Source organism: Ursus maritimus, unplaced genomic scaffold (genome assembly GCF_017311325.1).
Source record: "Ursus maritimus isolate PB19 unplaced genomic scaffold, ASM1731132v1 scaffold_2, whole genome shotgun sequence".
In the NCBI taxonomy this organism is placed as follows: Eukaryota; Metazoa; Chordata; class Mammalia; order Carnivora; family Ursidae; genus Ursus; species Ursus maritimus.
The window spans coordinates 90,898,735-90,921,186 of record NW_024424452.1 but is presented as its reverse complement, the minus strand read 5'-3'; the positions used below and the strand labels follow the sequence as shown (position 1 = coordinate 90,921,186).

At 45.1% G+C, this 22,452-nt stretch overlaps 1 protein-coding gene across 2 annotated transcripts in view; it reads left to right on the top strand.

Moving 5' to 3' along the window:
• The window catches only part of PROX1 (prospero homeobox 1), a 52,208-nt gene that overhangs the window by 23,111 nt on the left and 6,645 nt on the right, over nt 1–22,452 (top strand). For both annotated transcript variants that reach the window (XM_008701153.2, XM_008701152.2), the window contains one exon: nt 480–674. In XM_008701153.2, coding sequence (XP_008699375.1) covers nt 480–674 — 195 coding nt within the window. The remainder of the gene's footprint in view (nt 1–479; nt 675–22,452) is intronic.

Here is a 22,452-nt window from a genome sequence, read left to right as displayed (position 1 = left end):
GATTTCTTCCGGTTAGTGAAATCAGGTACCAATGTAGGTCTTTTCGTAAAAGCAAAATGGTGGAACGTGAACTTTTGAAAAGCAGGGGAAGCTATACTTGAAAGTCACAACTCTTCCCAGCCCTCTGTGCCTTGAATGCGTTTCCATAAAAAAGTATACAAATGCTGTTTGTTCCATTGAAAGATGAAGAACGGTGTTTAGAATAAGACACCCAGCTTCTTAAGGAAAATCAGATTTAGAATATGAGTTTTCCATTTGAAATGTGAAGGGTTGGGAAGTGATCTCCATTGTTGATAGGTTTTATAATCTCTTGTAAATGGATTACTGCTTTCACCCTTCTGCCACCATTTTGGTGGAATCAAAAACATGCTCTGTCCAAGTAAGGAGGAGGGGAGAGCTTTAAAAAGACTTCACATGCTTAAAGAATAAATGAAGAAAATGGCCATGTTCTTATCCTTTCCAACATTTAAATTTGACAGTTCAACAGATGCATTACCTCTCAGCTCATCAAGTGGTTTAGCAATTTCCGTGAGTTTTACTACATTCAGATGGAGAAGTACGCGCGTCAAGCCATCAACGATGGAGTCACCAGTACCGAAGAGCTGTCTATAACCAGAGACTGTGAGCTGTACAGGGCTCTGAACATGCACTACAATAAAGCAAATGACTTTGAGGTAGGAACTCATCTTTATTGTTTGGTCATCTCCCTTTTTTTTAAAAAAAATATTAATTTTCTTTGGCAATGTCCTCGAAACTGTGTTAGTCTTGTTACCGCACACGAGCATCCCGCAATAGGGTAAGAGGCAGAGCAGCAAGGAGGACCCCCCCACTCTGTGGGGAGAGTCATGGGGGACTGACCCTTTTCTACGTCCTTTCCCATTCCCCAGCTCTGCGCTTGCATGAAGACCCATGAGCCACAGAAAAGGGAACTGGAGAATTCAAAGAAAATTGCAGCAAGTAACCCACACACAGTGTCTCCCTTTCCAGAGGAGAGGTCCCCACTCTAACAGGCTTTTTTGCTACTTGGGTTCTGGCGTGTTGACTGAGCTGACATAGGCTATGCGCAATGATCGCTGCAAAAAGTTGTTTTCTAAAAAAGTCTAGAAAGGTGGATGGGGGAGTGATTCTGTGGTTTCTACTTTAATCAGCATTTATTTCCTTTATGGAAGAAATGGTACGAGAATTTACTAAGTATATACTGTAAGACAGCCACCAGCATCTTTTTATGGTTTTTGTTTCTGTTTTTGTTTTTTTGGGGGGAGAGCCTAGTGTGTTTCTCTCGCCTATGTGTAGCTTCCCAAGCACGCTGCTGGTTGTTCATACACCCTCACACACGCATACACACACACACGTATATCTACAACATGCATATTCTGGATACACACAAAGCGGTATAGATGATTCCCAGAAAGCAACAGCTACACAACAATGAAAGATGTGTGGCTACGAGTAAGGCGTTTCTCTACTGTCTAATGCGGTGCCTCAGCAAACATTTTTCATGGCAACGTGATGACTCTCCACGAGACAGCACTAGCAAATCTCCCAGTCCTCACAAAGGCATTTTGCTGAGCCCTGCTGGCTGAGGCAACAATAATTAGAGGGGGGAACGTGGCAGGGTTCTGCAGGCTGAACCCCCGGCAGTGAGTGTAGATAGGCTTTGGGTGGCTTGACCATGTTGGTCCTTTTCTTGTATTATCTTGAGGATAGGAAAGTTCTTCTCCCACATCTGCTCCTACAGGGGACCTTATGTTACTAAGCTTGCTTTCCTCATGTAGATAGGCACCCAGAAACACCCAGGAGGTTGGCTACTTCAAAGGAAGAGAAGGGCATCTTGGTCTAGACTTGTCAATGAAAGCACCTGCGGAGTCTTTGGGGGCCCTTCTCGCGCTGTTTCTGGCAGGACAGAGCAGCCTGGTGGCCGAGCAAGCACCAAAGGTGGAAATTTAGCCGTAGGGAGGTCATGGTTTTCCCTTGAATGTTTGAACGGTTCTACTGCGAGCCAATTTATCTTCGTTATCCAAGACGAATATGTTTTTCTTGCCAAAAGTGTTATGAGCAAGGTTTCTCTTTGGTTGAACACATTACAAGTGGGGATCCTTCTTGTATTGCTTCACTGTTGTAAAATCTGTATTTAAAGTCTGTTGTCAGAGAGCACTGGTTTACCATCCCGACAGAACTCTCTAACAGAATTTCTTCTAGAGCTGGCGCGTAGCTAACCATTTTAAAGAAATCTTATGAAGACTTGCATTTCTTTTTCTCCCCCTTTCTGATAAGTCTTTTGCTCTAAACTTTACCCAAAGAGAATTCAACTGTGTGCTAATGAACTCTTTACAGCTGATAACGGCAAATATTTGTTTGGCGGTGTGCGTCAGGCTTCCTAAAAGAATTGCCCAAGATTCACGCGATGAGTTCTGCATTTTTGCTGTGTGGTATACTCGAGAGGACAAATCCTTACAGTGCACATTAGGATTTTTAGGGTTCTTAAACCATACCTGGTTGGAATGTAATCCCCTGATCACACAGCACAAGGGCCAAAATGACACAAGCAGGGGCGGCTGGCATGAAGACGTACCCAACAAGCTGCTCCATTTAGCATCATCTAAATCCTCCCCTAATATGATTAACATCTGATATTTCTCTCTTTGTGAATCATACCCACTTCCAGCCAGGACACCTCTCCTTTATCTGCAGTGCCTATTTTAAGACTGCTTCAGTGCAAGGAGTATGGGGCCCAGGGAGCAGTTTTGTCACTTCTCATGTGACTTCAGACAAGTTATTTGTCTATTCTGGGTCTTTTCCTTCTTCAGTAAAAAACTAGGATCTTTCCGGAAATGTGGTAAGAAAGACATAAAGCAGAAACATGGATTCTGTGCTGTTCCCTGCACTCACACATAGGCGCATACGCATACACGCGTGCCCGCCGCCACGGACGATCACTAAACAGCATTTCATTCCGCCTCCCAGTTGGGCGCATTTACTAACAGCAGCTCTGGATACGATGATCCCTTCTTTTCTGTGCCTTTGTCCATGGAGGTCAGTGCTTAAGTGAGATGCTTAAAAAGCCACTGGTCTTATCAATGTAGCTTTACCACCGCGGGCCACGGCCACGAGCCGCAAGTAGACCCGGCACCTCAAACCGAATATCTCAACTGATACTGTGTGCACCGCTTGACTTCTATATTTAAGTTTCCCCTCTGAAGATCAAGTAAAGTGAGTCTTCGAGGAGCAAGGGAAGAGGATGGCCAAGTAGAGAACTGTACGCCTTTTTTTTTTCTTTTCTAATTTTTAGACAGGGATGAAGCATGGTAGAGAGACTTTGAAGTTATGGCTGCATGTTGCCCAAAGATCCAGTCAGTGTAAAGGAATATATATATTAACGCAATTGAGTATTAGCTGGTCAATTAATAAAACAGCTTGTTGATGGCATTTTTAAGTTTCTCAATCAGTTGTTTATAACAATAACAAAAAAGCTAACGTTTATTGGCTGTACTATGTCCTGGGCACTCTTCTAAATGTTTTCCCGTATTAACTTTTTTAATGTGAGCGATAATAATGATATGGGTGTTCATAGAAGAAAATGCTTAGTTTGCCTAAAGCTTTATACTAGTTTTTGAGTAATTCTAAACTGGTGGGAACAGGTAGAGCTAGGGAGAGAGAGAATGGAAAGAACACTTTCCCTCCTTCACTGTGACTTTCTTCTTCCTTCTTTCTCTTCTGCTGCTTGTCTGTTTTCAGCTTTCTGCCCCGTCTGCCTCTGCCTCTGTGCTGAGCTTGCTGGTGGCCCCTCTGTCACTGCCGAGCACCATCCCCCTCCAGCCCCTGCTGCTCGTGGCTCTCAAGGCCAGAGTGGTTGCTGACCCCTGGCCTACAGGAAAATAAAGCAGATGGGGAAGGTTTATCACCAGCGAGGAGGGAGTGGCTTGAATCTCTCTCCTCCTCTAGACCCCGCGTTTCCTGGCCTTTATGAGTCAGGACCTTCTAAGTGACAGGAGGGCTTGTTCTGCCTTTTGTATCAGTTTACACAATGGCCAAGATTCTTGGCACAGCCCTCAGCCTCAGTGTGCTGAGAGCTTGAGAAGACCCAGGGAAAGTGGGAGAAGACACGGCAGGGGGAGGGGCGTGCACGCCACCGTCAGTCCGTGCAGGAGGAAAGAAAGTTGGCCACTCACACGGGGTGGGGCATCTGGCTTCTGAAGGTGAGTGTGCGAAGGTGTGCAGGAAAGGGGTGTTTAATTACAGACTGCATCTTTCACTCCTACTTCTCACGTTTAATGAGATTGGCAACAATAAATTTGTCTTTCCAGGTGTTATGGTATATATTTCCATGCTTCATTCTCACTTCGCTTTGAAGAGGTTCCAACATATTTTTATGGGGAGGGAAAGGAGGGTTGGGATCCCTTCCCAGTTTTTAAATCATACTGATACTTCTGACTTTAGGGGCAGATGAGTTGGATTTTATGACTTTTTGGTTTCCCTCACAACTGTGACAGGAAGGAAGGTAACGATGGTTGTCAATTTCCAAGGCTGCCCGGCGCGTCCCCTGTCATTCTCCAGTACCAGGAGGGGGTAGCTCTTGCCCCTCCGTGCTCAGCTAGCAACCCCCCCCAGACCTGCGGGTGGTACGCATTTACCTGCAGGCAGGAGCCACGTGCCCTGTAAGAGTGACTAGCCCCCATCGCCCTCCCTCAAGACCCAGGTTTGGGGATGGGAGGCTGAGAAAGAAACAGAACCTGACTCACCGATTAGCGGGCTCGTGCAGACCATCTCCTAAGTCATTGACATCCTGCAGAGCAGATGCTCCCTCCCAGAGCCTGGGGTTCAACTTTATTCCAGGTGTCACATGACCGGCAGACCCACTTCTGTGTCGTCTCGCTTTCCCCTTAGAAAGAGAAAATAAAAACACAGCACCCCTCCCATCCCACCCCCACCCCAGACACTGAAATACACGTGCTGAATACATTCTCTCCACCCCGCCCGCCCCCCCTGCCCAACCCTCCCGCTTCCCACACAACCCACGTTTAAGAAGATTTAATGTATTTGGAAATCTTTCATTCACATTGTCATCCCTTTAAAGAAAAATGAGGACAGGTGGATTTAGGAAGCGCTTCCCTCCGCTCCAAATAGATCCTTAAATATGAGTGATCATTTGGGAAACTGGCACATGAGTGAAAACCTTTTACTGCTGTTGCAGTCTTTTGGCCTCCGAGCTGCTGAGCTGTTTGAGTGATCACATGACACACACCCTTGGTGGGCGGCTAGGAGGAAAAGAGACTCTTACCATTTCTTCCCCTGCCAGTCCCGCCACTGACAAGCCAAATTGATCTTTTAAGAGACTAAATGAATGTTCTCTAAATATATGTATACACATGGCTGTCTGGGAAAATATTCCTGTACAGAATGATGGCTCGAAGTGTAAGGGAGACAACGGTAAAGACGCCGGCTTCGAGGTGGGCAGGAAGGGCTGGGGGGTGAGGGTGGGGGGCAGTGGCAGGATGGTGCACGCACGGAGCTTCGTTTTTGCACCACTGTCCTTTTGGGATTCAAGGTGTTGATCAGTATAATGAAGCGGGCCCATTGATTTATCATCTATTTGGTAATGTCGTTGCATTTTTAGCTCCCTGTGTCTTTTTTGTCATTGGGTTACATTCAAGCACAGTAAGATCAGCTTTAAAACCTCCTTACTCAACAGCTTTATTAGTTATAGCATTCCATGACCTTTCTCAACATTCTTAAAGAAAAAGATACAGTGTAACGTCGCTTTACTTTGCTTATTGTCCTTTGTTGGGGTGAACAAAGCATTTTCTACAGTGGCTATAGCACATAATTATACAGCTTTCAATGGCAGTATCTTGGCACATATCAAAGTTCAGAGAAGCCTTTAGAAAAAAAAAATGTTTTGTGGCAGCCTAGGGAGGGTCTCATCTTTCCTTCAGAAAATAGTTCAAGGCTCTTCTGTCAAGCTTCCCTACTTAGAGCTTTTTCTCCTCCTGCTTCATAAAGTTTAAAGCGGATTCAGTGGAGTTCTATGATCTATTTCCTTTGAAAGATTGTTCCTCAGCACAGAGAGGCCCTTTGACTTCAAGAGTTCACAGATTCATGTCTTTAGGTATCATATGTCTGACCTTATCAGTTACTCCATTTAATGTCGGAGAAAAAGTCTCAACTCTTTGTGTTTGTCTGTTTTGCCTCTGTGAAATGATTTGGTGAAAAGACCATCCTTTTTAACACACCACTGAGAGGCCGTTTCTGCTGCAACCTACCCTGTGGCTTTTCTCTCTTAAAAAAAAAAAAAAATTGTCCTTGTGTTTTGTGTATGGATGAGTTCACAGTGAGAATAGAATTATACAAGGGCAGACGCACACACAAAAAAAATCTTTTGCTTTCCTCCCTCCCCGCCGCCGGATCTATTGGCTCTCTTGGTGGCTGTACCCCAACAGGAGAAGCCATTTAGCAAACACAGAGGTGGCAGCCGTGGTGCTGGGATGGCAGTGGGTTTTCCCTTGCTTCGACCTACCCCTAAGGCCTTCATAATTAATTGTCCTTCAGAGATGAGGGAAGTTCAGAGACAGTGTGTGGAGTGATGCCTATTGTCTGACATTCAGTTCTCCTTGCCTCTGCTCTTTTCCTTCATCCCACAAAGGGTTATCAATAGGAGAAAGGGAGCAAGTTCTCTGCGGAAAGCCGCTGGTGGTGGTTGGAGCTTTCGGTGGGATGCTAGCATTGTGTTCGGCCCATCCTGGCTTAAATGTCTGGAGAAGTTCTAACAGCCTTTTGAAAACGAGCCTGTTTATTTCGCCTAGATTAAACAAACTCATTTACCAGCCTAAAGCTTGTTCAAAAGTTGGCGATCCCTTTTCACGTGGCAGATAATATTTTAAATCAAATTTCCTCGTCCTCCTCCCACCCCCGGATTTGATTTCACTGTAATCGTTGGGTTCTTCTTCAGCCGCAGGGCGGAAAATTTAGTGCTCATTCACTCATTTCTCTTAAGTATCTCCATATAAATTTGCAAGAGCAAGTATTTTTTGCAAATGCTCTTTCTGGTGAAGCAGAGGACTTTGGTTCTTGAAAGTAGATCATTCTCTTTTAAAAATATTGTGTCACCTTCAGTGATTGCCTTCAGCCAATCTTCAGTGCTATTTGGTAACATGACACAAACCAGTGCAAACTGTGTGTCCCCCAACCCTGCTTTTGGCTGACACACAAACGAAAGATGTGGTGTAGAGACAGCTATTTGAGAAGTAAAGGAGGAGGGCCATTAATGATTATTATACTTCTGTTCCTGTTAAATAGGGTGAAGCCAAGAAAAACAAATATAATTGTTCTTCCAAAGAGCGGTTGAACTGGCACATTAGAAAGCTTTAAGATCACTTCACTGTAGGGTGCACAACGGCATCGAGGCTGAAGGGAACCATATCTCAAGGAGATCTCTGGGCCTCTCAGAGCAGCTCCTCCTGGAGGAAGGGACCCATCAGGATGGCCAGAAGTGATTTCTGTCCCCGTAGCCTCCTTGAACAACTTTCACCAGAGACCTTTTGGTATTTAAAGAGAACCTGTGTATGGAAGTTGACACAACTAATATAGTCATACCGAAAAGGGGGTCATAAAAAATTAAAGTTATTCTTATGAATCTTTCATCAGAAGCAATGGAAAGGGACACGAGTGTAGTCTCAGTCCTTTGTGCTGCAAGCTCTTCTTCCGGGCTCTGGGCTATTGTTCTTGCAGCTCCTCAAACAGACTTTCACTTTCAAACTGACAAAAGTCACTTAAAAGCCAGACAGCTGTACTAACACACCCACCTTAGCGAGCGGGAGCCGCGGGCAGGTGCCGAGCCCTCTGAGAGACCTCCTTTCACATGGGCGGGGGCTGCTTCCTCCCGCCTGCCTGCTGCCTGTGCCCTCGTGCCCAGGGTGGCCATATGGGGCCCTTTTGTGTCCCACGCCCCCTCCCCGGCCCTCAGGTGCCCCCAGATTTTTCTTGCCTTCTCTTTGTAGCCTGAAACAGGGACGTCTGTGATCATATTGATACCTCAGGTGGGATGGCCAGGGCCAGGTTCGAGAAAAGTTTGAACACAGAACTTGGCAGAAGACAGAGGGAGTTTGTCTCAAAACTCTCTCCTTCCATTTCCCCCTTGCTTCTCTTTATTCAGCCTTTCTCCTGCCAGTCTGAAGCTCTCGTGAGCGCTTCAGATTGCTGCTGCCGCCTCGGGAGTACCTTGGGTCGGGTGAGAAACACGCACCGGTGGTGGGGACAGGCCTCACCTCGGGACTGAGGGTCCAGCTAGAGACAGATAGGCTAGGGAGTTCTGCCTGCGTCCCAGGCCTCGGGGCAGCCGCCGCCGTGGGCCGTGGCGAGTCCTCCCTGTGTGTGTATTACAGGCCCCCCCTCCCCTGTCACCTTGTGTACAGTCTGGTCTGTGACACTGATGGTGATTATGTCATTATTTTGCTCTGGGGGCCCTGGCACATCTGCAGAGCCCAAGCACATCTTCTTTGTGGCGCTGGCAAACATCCCACACCACAAATGCTTCATTAGCCCTGCTGCCGGCCTCCTTGCCAGACGCGAGTGCCCAAGCCCAGGCTTCTCTCTGCTCCGTTCTTTTGTGTCGCTGATGATCATGTATTCATCTTCCCGGTTCTTCCCCATTTTCCTCGACTTCTGAACTCCAGATGTCCCAGTTTTCTTGCCCAAATCACTCTGAGGTCTGCAATGAGAAGCAGGGTGACTCTGCCGCTTAACCCCTCCCCACCTCTTGCCACCTTCCGACTTCTCCATTCCCCAGATGGACGGTGACTTTGAATAGCTCCCCAGCGTGAGGGCTTAACATTTTCAAACTTGCAGTTTGCACAGATACCCAGGGACTGCTCCCAGCGTATGACGGTAGATCGGGTTGGGATTAGGAGTTATTAGCTGCTGCTTATTGGACAGATGCCTTTCTCCTCCATGCCACTCCTTTCCTCTTCTTGGCTCCTTTATTTCCTTTCTACGAATTGCCACATTTTACCAATTTTCAGAAAGCAGACTAAAATGTGAGTACAGAAAAGATTCTTCATGCTTCACTGTGCATGTTATGGTCATCTGAAGGTTCTTTTTCTCTGAATGGAATCTCCATCTCCACTCTACCCCCTACCAAAGTCTCCTGCTTCCTTCTGCAGCCCTAACCTCCCCAGCCCCCAACAATGACCTATTATTAGATATTTAAAGTGATTAGCACTTGGCCCTTTTGGAAAGGAGCTAAAACATTTCCCTTAAGTTTTATTCTGTGTGTTTCGCAGAACCACAGCCTTTGTTAAGGTGTGCTGGTTTCTCCATAAACTGCAGTAAATGTCAGAGTTTAATATCTTGGGCTGTGATGGGCGCTCCATAATTGGGATGTTTAATTTCCCCTTAAATTTGAATGAATTGGTCTGTGTTACCATACTATGAGTAGCTTTTTCAATGGACAGTTTAACCAGTTTTCATCTCCCAACCCACTGCAACATAAGATGTTTGAAATGTCTCATCTTTGAGTAAAACTGAGATTTTTCGTTTTAAGGATTAAGTTCATATTTTTATGGGAATCATGGTCAGACGCTAGGACAGACACTGGTGAGGAATAAAGAAGTCTCCCTGCGAGGAATGAGTTGTCGTATCTTACCGCACCTGAACACTTTCCAGTCACGGAGCCCCATTCCGAATCTTTGGAACGATCTGGCTGGGAGAGTGAAGGGAGAGATGGTCAGATCAGTTGGCTACCCAGACCCCCAGGCAGGAAGCCGGTGAGGAGAGGCTGGTACCTGTCATTGATGAAATCGTCTTCGAAAGACTCAGGATGTCCCCAGAACATTCCCAACCCTCCATTATTAGCTCATTATGGTTTTATCACCCATGGGTTTATTTAAACCTTTTTTTTAAACCTAACTGCATTCTCAGAGTATACCACTCCTCAAGATAATAATTCTCTAAATTTATTACCTGCTGTGAAAATTGTATCTTCTTTTTACAGCTCTTAAAGCGATTTCCCTGGAACTCCAAAGGGATCTCCCTTGTTATAATATCCTGGGATTTGTGAACAGGACTGTGGCCATATTCTCCATTTCCTTTCTGATTTTATAGACTTTGATCATTCCTCCCTCTTAATCTTCATCTCTCCAGATTAAGGGGCTCTAATCCTTTTTAAAAGTCTAATCTCATACAGTAAGTGGGCTGCCCCGATCATTTTCGCTGCCCTTCCGTAATGCGTTTCCGGCATGACTGTGTCTTCTCGAGGGACGGTTGCACTTACCAGACCATGGGACAGAAATCCAGCCGTGGACAGCCACACTACAGTTTGGTGGTTGTACCTCTCTCACACACACCCAATGCAATTTATTTTGTTTGCCCCAAATTTTATCCTTACAAGTCGGATTTCTTGAGTAACATCTCAGTAGCACTTTTTGGTTAAGATGATCCCACGAGACCAGTCTATAAGACTCTTGGCAAGTGTTCTGGCAAATCTGAATGCGTCTCCAGGACATACCCCGCCAAATAAAAAATGGGCAGATCCACCGTGCTGTCTGGATGTTTCCAGTGTTTTTGTAGATAAAGTATCAGGGTATTTGATATCATGAAGACATGGCCTTAGTCTTGGGCTTAAGTCTATAAAAATGATAAAACTAGGGCAAGAAAGCTGTGGTCTCTAAATTATTCTCAGGCAGGAAACAAAATTTTCGCTTACAAGTAGGTGTTATTTTATATGAAAGCATCATCTTGAAATCTTAAGAAGGAAATCCTTTGGGGAGTCTTTGCAATGTCCTGAACTAATAATAGCGCAGAACCTAAGAGCATGGATTCCGGAACTGGTTCCTGGGGTCAGATCCCAGCTCCTGAAACCTTGACAAGTGTTTTACCCTCCCTGTGCCTCAGTCTCCTCATCTATAAAATGGGGAAAATAATATCAACTACCTCACAGAGTTGTCTTGAGAATTAAATGAATATACATGACTATATTAGCACAAAGTAAGTGCTGTGTAAGCATTTGCTTTTATTAATTCATAGAGCCAAGTAAAAGTTACCTTGTTGCCATTATCAGTAGCTCAACTATTGCACCATTTCCTGCTGACCCTAAATAGGCAAACAAACAAATGAGCAAACAGGGAGTTCTCATCAGAATTGGGACAAAGAGTCAATGCAAAACTGGGTTTAAGAAGAGAAAGTGATTCCTCCTGTGCCAGGTGTGGCTGTAAAGGTGACATCAGCCTGGAACAGCCCCAGGATTCTGGAGTCATTGGTTCCAGATGAGAAGGGCCGCAATGAGGGGATGGGATCTGGCAGAGGGAGCGTGAGTTGGAGGACCTGCCACTGGCAACACCTGTCTCGCTGGGCTCTACTTTGCTCACCCGTAAAGTGATAAGATGAAACACAGAGCTTTGTTCTATCTCTGAAATTCGGTGATTCTAGAAGATGTTCTGCATTCTTGAAATAAATCCTGGGCACGATGCAAAGCTTTAAGCAGTGACTGTGGAACCCTTAGGAATCCAGATGGTGTCCATGTGGGGCCACTTCCGCCCTTGTGGCTCTGCTGTGGCCTAATTATCTCAGTGAAAATCTCTAGGGTGCCCATTTTCGTGTTCTCCCAAGGCCCTCTTTGCAGATCTAAATCTCAACACTTGCCCTTGGAGACGTGGCAACTCCCTTGCTGGGATTATAGAGACTAATTTTTTAAATTCATAAACGTTTATTGACTGAACTGGCACGAGTCATTATACTTGCTGCTCGCTTTATGTGTTGTGTTGGCTAGGGCAGCCAAACAACAAGGACATTTGTCCTGAAGCCCTCATTCCAGTGGGTTTTCTAGGAGATAGTACAGAACTGAACAAACTAAGAGACAGTGCGTATGCCTGTCCCCACACGTATCCCACTATGCCACACCTCCACCCGAACCTCTGTAGAACACACGACATCCGCTCTCGTTCAGGACAGAAAGAGTTGTTACGGACAGCTACCTCCACTACTAGGCTGGGTTGGTGGTTCTGGCAAAAGCAACACCTCCCTTTTCTTTTAAGGATTCCCAACGTGGTGATAATCTTGATCATGAAAGTCTTTCCCAGCGGGATTTTGTATGTGTTCACGTGTTTGTGGCTGGTAGGTATCAAATTGTCACACAAGTCATTTGGATATGTATTTTCCACCTTTTTATGGTCATGGTCCCCAACTTCTGTTTTGTGGGGTGGGGGGGGGAGGGCTACCATAGCATTTTAAAGTAAAATCTGGTTCTAAAAGTGACTTAGTAAAAGGTAGTTATGTTGACTGAGAACAAGTGTGGGGGTTTGAGTGGCGCTAAAGGCAGAGAAACAACCAGAAGCAGAAGTGGGTGGAAGAAGATGAAAGGCTCTGGTTTCAAGGCCACTGTGTTTCCTTTAATGTAGAGACAATTTGCAAAGATTTGTCATTTTCAGCGGCTTGACAGTATACAAGGTAATCTGTATATCGATTCCTGTAATTGCCTTTTGGCAGGGCCAATGCAAGGGCCAATCCCTGACAGTGTCCTAAGACTACCCCCCCCCCCGCAAACATTACCTCACCTCCCGTTAGATGTTGGCATGGGTCTAGAGGGCTCCCAAAGACCCCTGGGGCCATTCAAGAATCTGTTTCTCCCCTTTTCCAAACTATTTACCTTTCTTGAAAGAGGAATTTCAGAGCCATTCCCAAGCTCTTAGGTTGCTTTGAAATACAGCTTATCCTTCCTTTTGCAAAGGGTAATTGTGGAGGAGAGACCAATAGAATACTCTAGAAACACAAAACAGAATTTCTCTGACAGAACAAAGATCCCAGGCCTTTCTCAGAGCAGCCCCAATATGACTTGGGGTGCATACTCTGTTGTCAGCAGAGTGGCGGTCTCTCCCAGTTTCCAGTGTTCTCCGAAGCACTCTTTTATTACCCGTACCTCACAGTGCCCTCTCTGGTGCTCGCCGTGGGTGATGCTGTTCTCATCGTCCTGCCTGAACCCCACTTCCTAACAGTTTCTCCCTGGGCTCCTCACTCGCAGGCTCCATCAGCACGAATACAGGGCACACAGACTAGTTTCCATGTTAGCCTAGGCAAAGCTTAATTACGAAGATAAACCTGCTGCAGAAAACAATCACGTAATGCATTCTCGAACGAAACAGGAGTAACCATGGATTATCTGTGCCCCAGCTTCCTTTCGTGCAATATTGGAGAGTTTATGTCTTGTTGTTTTTGGATAATCTCCCATCCAAGAATGGCACCAAGCTTGGCCCTATTTATTTTACCACCTCACCCAGTAATTGTAGCAAAAGTTAAACTTTAAGCACTATCAGCCTGTCTTGAACTCGGATACCAATGGCACAGAATTCGTGGGGCCGCCTCGAAGGGAAGTGAGTTAACACTGCACTGTGACCGGTAGGCTGCTTGTTTTTCCATCTAAATATCGAGCTGATTCATCTGATGTGTTGTGAAGGAGGCACGGATTCCTCCATCTTGTACGTTTGAATGTTTCCTGGCAGGAACGTTCCCAATGAATAGCTTGTCATCAAGGCAGAGCAAGACTGAAGTCTCTCTGGGCCTTGGTGACCTCTGGGTGTGGTCTCACTCTGTTCCCAGGGACATGGGCCGCCTTCCATGCACCTGAGGAATGGCATGACGTTGCAGGTTGAATTTGGGTGAATCGATCCCTGCTACCCTACAAGAACAAGTAGTGTGCTGACCCAGTGAGGCACGCGGGATTAGTGAAGCATGAAAGCGCATTCAGGAACGTTGTCAGCCCTCAAGTTTGGCTAAGAGCAGAGGCTGGCAAACTATGGCGTATGGGCCAAATCTGGCCCTCAGCCTGTTTTTTATGACCCCAAGCTCAGAATGGTTTTTAGATTTTTTAAAAAGTTGTAAACAAGAAGAAGACTGTGCAACAGAGACAGAATGTGGCCCGCAAAGCTTATGTATTTACTATCTAGCCCTTTGCAGAAAAAGTTTGCCAAGCCCTGGCTCAGATTGTTTCGCTCTTTTGGAGAACATGGACTCTCTCTGAGTCCTGAGGTTGCAAAACTCCATGATTCTTCAATGCAATAGTCTTGGTCCAGGTCTTACCTGAATAGCCTACCATATGCATAATTCCAGCGGGAGCTTCGGGTTGTGTTTAAGATCTAAGAGCATTTCAACGTATCCTGGGGGGTAAAGAGATTAAGAAAGTATTAGATTTTCATTTTTATTACTTTTTCTCTGATTTTCTTTTCGTGGAATTTTATTTTTTCATTTGTTTTGTCTGTTTAAACTTGGAGTCACTCTTTGAAACCTGTGCAGAGTTCGGGGGCGGGGGGTGGGGAGGAACATTTACTCCATCACCACCAATAATATGACAATCGTTGTGTTTCCTGACACGATACCACTAAGACTTCTAAGCATGAGCAAATAAACTAGCCATTTTTATCATATTTGGTGAACCAAATTTCAGTGCCACAAAATAATTCTGACGGTGCCACAGAGTGTATGATGATGACATTGGCCGTTCTGTCCCTGGCAAGCTAGTGAAGTCCCTCTTTTTCTGGGGCTATGGGAGAGAGAGTTTTATTTCTCTTGATATCTCTACGCAGAGTTACCAATGGAATGTTTAGACAGTTTAAAAAGCATACACACATTATTAGCAGGTCAAGTAGGTGTGAAGACATTCTTTTTTATTCCCGAAAGTCACAATTAGTCAAAACGCTCCATCCAAGCACAGTTCTTGATCATCATGTGATGTTTTTACCAACACATACATTACCAACATCTTAGAGGTGTTCAAGTTTTATTGCGCATTCTGTATTTTCTAAATAGCCACTTTTAAAAGAGAAAGACACAGTTTAGGTGAGGAAACAAAGAAAGCTCTAGGGCGTGCCTCGGCCTCCATGCTGCTGTCAGAGAAGCCGGTGCGAGGGGTGATAGCCTGAGCCTCCCCAGCCTCTCACTGCCCACACTACGCACCAAAGTCCACTTCCCTGATGCCTCTTCATGGAGCTTCACTGTCCTTTCAAGGTAGACCCTTAGCCTCCCTACTTGCTCTTTCCATGTGCTCTTCATTCTTTTTATTACACGTCCTCCAGTAGGGCCATTTCCACCATGTCCTCTCTGGTGGCTCCTCTACCGGCATTTCTACGGACTGGTACGGCGCCGGAGGATGCCAGGCGGGTTCCCTTGGAACTTTTCCTGCCACAAGCTCAATGTAGGTCCCTGCCGCAGCGACAGACGGAGAGACATGCTTTCCTTTTGCCACTTTTTCTAATTATCCCTGCAGCTCTTTCAGTCTGGCTGGGAGCAACCTGGGGGCCGTTGTGTGGGTCTCCCTCCCGCTCCATCCCCACCCCCGCCCCTGGCACATTAACATGACATTGCATGGTGTGCACAGAACGGGAACAGCTTCCACCAGCTGAAACCTCTGATCCCAAACCCACTAGAGAGTTTGGCTTTTGGATTTTGGCAAGAAGGCCTGTTGCCCATCAGGTCAGCATGAATAAAGATTTCTTTCTTCCTTTCTTTTTTAAAGTCAAGCACCAACTGACACTGCCCCCCCACCCCCAGCTCCCTTTCTCAAGACAATTTAACCCCTTCTCCCAAGTACATTTTTTTTTTCCTGAATGCATGGGGTTTTGTTTTATTCTTTTCCTGTGAGACAACCAAGAAATCTACTATACGTAGAATCTGAAAGCCAAATCAATTCCAAGCCATCTTATCATTTTTAAAGTATGTTTATCCAGCTTTGCAGTAGGAACAAGCAGACTGTTTGAAGGCCACATACTTTTCAAACCTTGGTTGCAACACGTTTGCCCCGTTTTGAAACTGTCTTTATCTAGCCGAGAAAACGAAAATCTATTTGACAAAGTGGCACTCTGGCCAGTTTATCTTGCAATATGGCTTTAGCTCACTGAGTCTATTGATTTCCTTAAATTAATGTTTACAGAATGCTACTGAATTTTGCTCAACAGAACATTGTTCTTTTGAAGGTTTGTAAAAAAAAAATATGATACAGACTGTTATTGCCATGTGTTCCTTTGCTTAGAGGAAACATGAGGTGGGTTTTTTTTGTTTTTGTTTTAGTGTGTGTGTGTGTGTGTGTGTTTGAAGGACAGCCTTGAACTATAGCCACTTCCTATAAGCATTTACTCTTCAGATATTTAAGTAGCAAAACATGTTACTAGGGAAGCGAGCCTGCTCTTAGGCCCAAAGCTGCGTGGGCATTACGCCGACCCCAGTCCTGTACGGTCCCAAAAGCTGAATGCCACTTGGAACATCAGAGTGAAAGGGACTTTAGTCCCAAGCCTGGTTGCTGCCTCAGAACCTTCCTCTGCCTCATTTGGTTTAACCCGGCAGGCGCTGGCAAGTGGCTTCACAGCCAGTGCTCCCCAGATAATGCCAGGCCTTCCAAACAGAAGTGTGAGCATCCTAATAAAATTTAAACGCCATGTAGCCATTTGGTGGGAACTCTAAATATAATAGTTCGTTCTTTGACCATGGCACTCAGGGATTAATATACAAAACCTAATCTCTAGTGATGATTTTCAAACTGGCCTTCCCAGGGAAGCACCCAATGGCCCTTCAGCTCCTGACGGGGATTCAGATCACAATCATGAAGTGACTGAAATAAAACTTAGGAAATACAAAGCAACTTTCTCAACTTGTTGACTCAGCCAATAAAATTGCTCAAGCAAACACACTCAAAGCGTCGCTCAAAATACTGCCTTGTACACATTTGCTCATCACAGTGAAACACTTCCCAGGAATTGGACTCTAAAGAAAAAGGTTCAGAGCATCACCTTACATTTGGGTGGTATTTTATGCTTCCCAAGGCACAGTCACGTTCGCTCTCCCACCTGACCCTTCCCCGCCATGACGGGGCGGCAGGACACAATCCCACAATGCACTTTGCGCGGCGTCCTACGCCACGTCTTCCTTCCGGGCCCGCCAGTCCGCGGGCGAGCGCGCAGGGGGCACCCTTCGTAACAGCGTGTCGTAGCCATTTTTCATAACTCCAGGTTTCCTCCTCTGCCTCGGACAGGAAAATTCAGTGAGGATGAGACAGTGGAGGGGAGCAGCAATGTCGTGTCTGTTCTTGCCTTTTCATCTGATAATCTCTTTGAGGAGTTTCTAAAGCATCTGAGTTTATCCATTTAAGTCCACTCTGTCTGCAGTGTAAGTCCCCAGCTTGTGCCACTGCCGTCAGGAGCTCTGTCTCTCCTTGATCAATATTTACTTAACAAACAGCAGGGATGGGAGAGTTCGTTTGGAGGAATCATGTGCGCACCACGGTGAATGAATGCTCGGGAAAGTACTTCAACTTTGTCTCCTTCCCTAGGACCTTTGTGTGCATGTGTGCGCGCGCGTGTGTGCGTGTGCAGAGGCCCTTTCTCTTTTTCGCTTCTCCAAAGACACTTAGAAGTCATCTAGATAATGCCTCGCAATATGTGATTAGTGCACTGTTTACACTCTAAGAGAACTCGTGATGTAAATTCAGTTTTGAAAGTCCCAAGTTCGATTTTCCTTTTATGCTCCTACCCAGGTTAAACATTTTGGAAAGACTCTTGGGCTGAACAAGATGCACGAGCATCCTCCTTTGACCCGGTTCAGATAAGTGGGAGGGAAAAAGATGCAGATGGAAACAATGAAACAGTTTTAACAAGGCAACTCTAACTGCATATTTCTGATGGCATTATTATTATTTTTTTTTTTTGAAAGCCCAAGGAGAAAAGTAGCTCTCCAGATTTTCAAAGCTGCTTACCCAGTTTTTGGAATTAAATGTGTCTAACGCTAATAATAAATATGAATACCACGGCGCTCAAGTTTAGAGAGCACTATTCTTTCAACTTCACCGAAACAATTACTTGAAGGCTCAAGTCGGTGTCTCCAATACAGTTGACTTGGAGGCATGTGGGTCTAGTTTGAGGGGTTTTGTTTCTGTTGTGGGTAGAGGCTGGGGGAGGCTGGGGGAGTTATTTATTTATTTGATTTTGTGAATTGGAGTTGTAAAGCCATCTGAAATATTCATGCAGAATTGTCTGAGAAGCCCGTTTCTGTTTTATTTACTGCACAGTAGAACAGCCACAGTGGATTAGTTCTACAATACCCGTAACAAAAGCCCAACAGCTGATGCATGTGATGTTAGGAGGTGACAAAACAGTTAAAGTATGCTGCTGGCTACAGGCAAGCAGTCAGCAGATGCAGACAAAAGGGTTTGTGACAAGAATAACTCTCTCTCCAAGGCGAGCAGTGAAGAGTATCCAAAATACCAGTACCCTTTTCTCCTTGACATTGTCTTCTTACAGTCAGCATTTTATTGCCCTTTTATAGTATTAAAAAAAAAAAGTGGAGGAGGAAGAAGAAAGAAAACCCACACACAAACTAATTCACCAAAATACTAGCCCTGATGTGACTTTTCCATCCATCAAATTTTACTCCTGCCCATACATAGGTTCCCTTTTCCCTTTCCCTGTCAAGGTAAGTTTGAAAAAAAAAAAAAAGTTTAAAAGATGAACTGAATAGATGATCTCCCTTGATAAGATTGTAATCTATTGATAACCCTGATAAGCCACTTGAGCCTTTGGTGATTGGGGAGGGGTTTGGGGAGAGAGCTCAGTGCCTGGTTTGTTTTCTCTCCGTTTCAGCAAAAATCATTTCACTGATGAAATTAGGCCAGTGGACCAGTTTTTAAAGGGGATTGAGGATGGAGAGGTATCCATGGGAAACTGTGCAAGGCGCGAGGTTTAGGTCTCCTGCAAGAGACGAAGGGATGAGCTTCTGGATATTTCAGAGGTGTGAAAAATCAGCTTCTCTGTCTCCAGAAAATAGGAGAGGCTGTCTTCTTTTTAACCTTTGTAATTCCCCTTCTATTCTCTGTGACATTCATTCAGCTGCCAAGAGCGTTTGGCAAGGTTTGGGCCAGCGAGCACACTTCCAGTGACCACTAACCTTGGTATGTCCTGACACTTATGATGAGTGTCTGCAGGACACAGAAGGCAGGCAGCCTGCTATGTCAGGCTTTTATTATGTACTGCAGAGGCTAGGGACAGTCAGTTTAATAAAACAAATCATCCTTGAAGGTAAAGCAACTGGGAAGAGGAGGAGGAAGACAGGGGAAAAATGTGTCTTTGCCACTCATTCTGAGGGGAAAAAAAAAAAAGAACAGCAAAACAGCCCCCCACCCAACACACCGTGCATGTGTGCACGTGTACTCGTGTGTGCGCACGCACGTGCACAACCCAGCCACAGCTGGAGCAGACTTGAAAACATCCTCCCGATTTGCCCATTTCATCACAGCCCATAAGGCCCTTGTTTGCTCGGAGGAGACTCAAGTACAAACGATTGTGATGAAATTGGTAGATGCTGATAGCCAGCCCCCTTCAAATTTATGAGTGCATTCAAGTACCTCGTCGCAATTATATTCTCCTCCAAATATCAAGGCAAGGAGAGGCAAGACCATTTGGGGTGAGGTTCCTATATTGGGATGCCTTTTTATCAAGCAAAGTTTCCATTCTCCTCTCCTGAAGAACACTCAGCACAGCAGCTCCCACAATAGCTTCAGAGTTCCAGCCAGAGACTTTGGAAGCCTTTTGTTTTTTCCCTGTGGCATGTCCAAAGGCATGGCCTTCCCTCCCCCCTCCCAGCAGCCTGCATTGTCTTGCATTCCAGGGACTTGATTGACTGTTGCCACCTGATGCTGAGGAGATACTCTGGGGTTCATTCTGCAGATTGTTGGGTTCTATTAAAAGAAACCTAGATAAGGGACTACTTGTCACTAAGGGATTTTCTGCAGATGTTTATTAGTGATTGGAAATCCATTAGGTGTGAAGAGGTACAGAAAAATATGGGCAACATCATTCTCGTAAGCCTGAATTCTAAGACAGCTCCCCCCCAAAATCAGAAAGGACCCCGCTTTTACTCTGTTAAATGGAAATGGGGAAAGTTTTAAAGCAAAAGGGGGTAAGGGCTCTTTTCTCGATATTTCTACCTGTGGATGGAATTCCTTGGCACTCTCTCAAAAGATCAGTTGATACTCATCAGTTTACCTCTCTGGAGCCACCAAAAAAGATTAATTGCTCTAGCATTAGAGGATCTCATTATCAATTGCTTTAAACCAGCCCAATCTGTTGTAGGAGTATTGCCTCAAAGTAAGCCCTAAATTAGCAAACCATTTCATTTGTTCAAAAAGAATTCCTCCTTTCTCAAACATAAACCAATATCCTAAGTCTCCTCCTGGGAATCCTTTGTACCATTCACGTTTATTTTGAAGTGACTAGCTCTTCTGTGGTTTTTCTCAGTCACAGATCCACAGCTTGTCAAGGTTTTGATGCCCCATACAAATAGAAATTACTGAAAATGCATTAAAAGGGAGCCAGCATGGTTTAATGATAAGACACCTGGACATGTTATTTCATATGGGTCTCTTGTTCTCATAATTTATTCATCTTGTAGAGTCTCATAGTTTCTTCATCTAGATAATGACTTTTGAGGTCTATTCTAACTCTTTAAATGCTATCTTTTTTTAGCATTATTTTAAAATTTCCTTTTTTTTTCTTTTTCTTAAGTATCGAGGGAGAAGGTAAGTGTGACTCCAGAGCAGTATGGAGTAAAACAGAAGGCAAGCTCGCATGATGAAAGACTATACAAAACAACGTTGTTAAGCATTGTTGGGGGATACACAGAATAGAAACCGTGGCTCTTTATCGAAAGACATCTCAGGGCAAATTCATACAACTAGATAGAAGTAGGTGAAAAATTAAACAACACAAGACACAAATACAAAAAGATGGTGAAAGATAGCCCAAGATTACCACCAAAAGAAATGAATGTTTAAAACAAGATAAAACCCACTAAAAACCATCAACAAGCATGGCGAATGATAATAATTGTGTGGGAGCTGCCCACACAGCCCCTCCCCAAAGAGGTTACTTTGACTTGCCCTCAGGCACACCCTAGAACTACCCTCCTCCCCCCCCTCCCCCAGTCCTGATGCTTTTCTAGATGGGTCTCTCTTCTGACCATCTCAAACAATACCTCTGCTCCCTTGGCCCCTGGTACTCCAGACCACCCGTGGGGCCCTTGGTGTGGAGGAGCTTCTGGTCTTTTCTGACTTCCTCCAGAGCAGCCATCATACCCTGTGTCCCACACAGCTCTCTGCCATGCCCTGCTGCGTCCCCACGAGTTCAAGGAACATAGATCTTTGTCATGCCTCTGTTGCCAATGGCCGGGAAAACCACACTTCTTGAAATGTTTATTTTAATAAATGCCTATGATTATGTTTCTGTAGCATTTGGCTAACAGCTCCCAAACCAAGTAGTTAGAGTGGGTAGTCGTACTGCCTCGCTGTTCTCCAGCCAGATTCCCTCTCTCAACAATGCCCATCTGATAAAATGTGAAGGATTATCTTTGAGGGAAGCAGGGAGAGTACTCAAAAAGGCTGCTTAATGACTACTTATTTGGTGTGAGGTGAGTGGGAGAGCTAATCTCTCCTCCAGGCTCCTCCTATCCCACAAATACTCAGGTATCTGCAGGAGTTTTAGGGAGAAATCACCAGCATTCTGTAGAAAATCCAGATGAATTCTCATCAGGGAACGGCCATTGGGAGTGTATTGGTTTGCACATCCATGGGGGACAAGGGGATGTTTGGATGATTTGGGGGAGCTGTGTCCTGAGAAACTGGCTGGGGTGTATGTCTTTGGAAGGGGCTACTCAAAATTTTCACTTTTTCTAGATTCTGATAGGCCCCAGATGGGGTCTTTCTTTTTTCTGGGGAATGACTAATTTTCTTTACAAAAGACAAGTGACTTACCATTGGAAGGAGTGAACTTCTTTGTCCAATTTTAAATGTATAAAACAGGGATGCCTGGTGATCATTTTAATTTTCCTTAATAGTCACTGTCATTATAAAACGGTCCATTGCACAAATGGAGAAAGAGTGGGAGAAAGAGATCAAATCTCTTCGACATGACAATACCTCCCTTTTACTTGGTAAAGTGGCGTATGTGACCTGAGATGGAAATCTTTCCCCTCCTCGGTGTGTGTAGACAGATCTGTCTACACACAGGACTATAGTGCAGTTACTTCCTATATGTCTGCACTTACTATAAAAATACAACATTGCTAATGCAGAAGTACCTCACTAAAAGACATCTACCGAGAGTCTGTGTGTACTTGGAAAATTCACAGAATGGCTCTGCAAATCCTGTCTTGGTGTGTAGAAAGAGAAGCCCCGCTTTACCTTGAGTAACTGACAAAGAGCACTAAGTAAGTACATCAACAGCTACCCCTTTCCCTGGACAAGACATCGGACTATTAAATAAACAATTAAGAACACATACACACGCACATGTTAATGGCTGTGGAAGAAAAGGATAAACAATTCGGGGCGCCTGGGTGGCTCAGTTGGTTGAGCGTCTGACTCTTGATTTCAGCTCAGGTCCTGATCTCAGGGGCGTGAGATCAAGCCCCATGTCAGGCTCTGCGCTCAGCTCG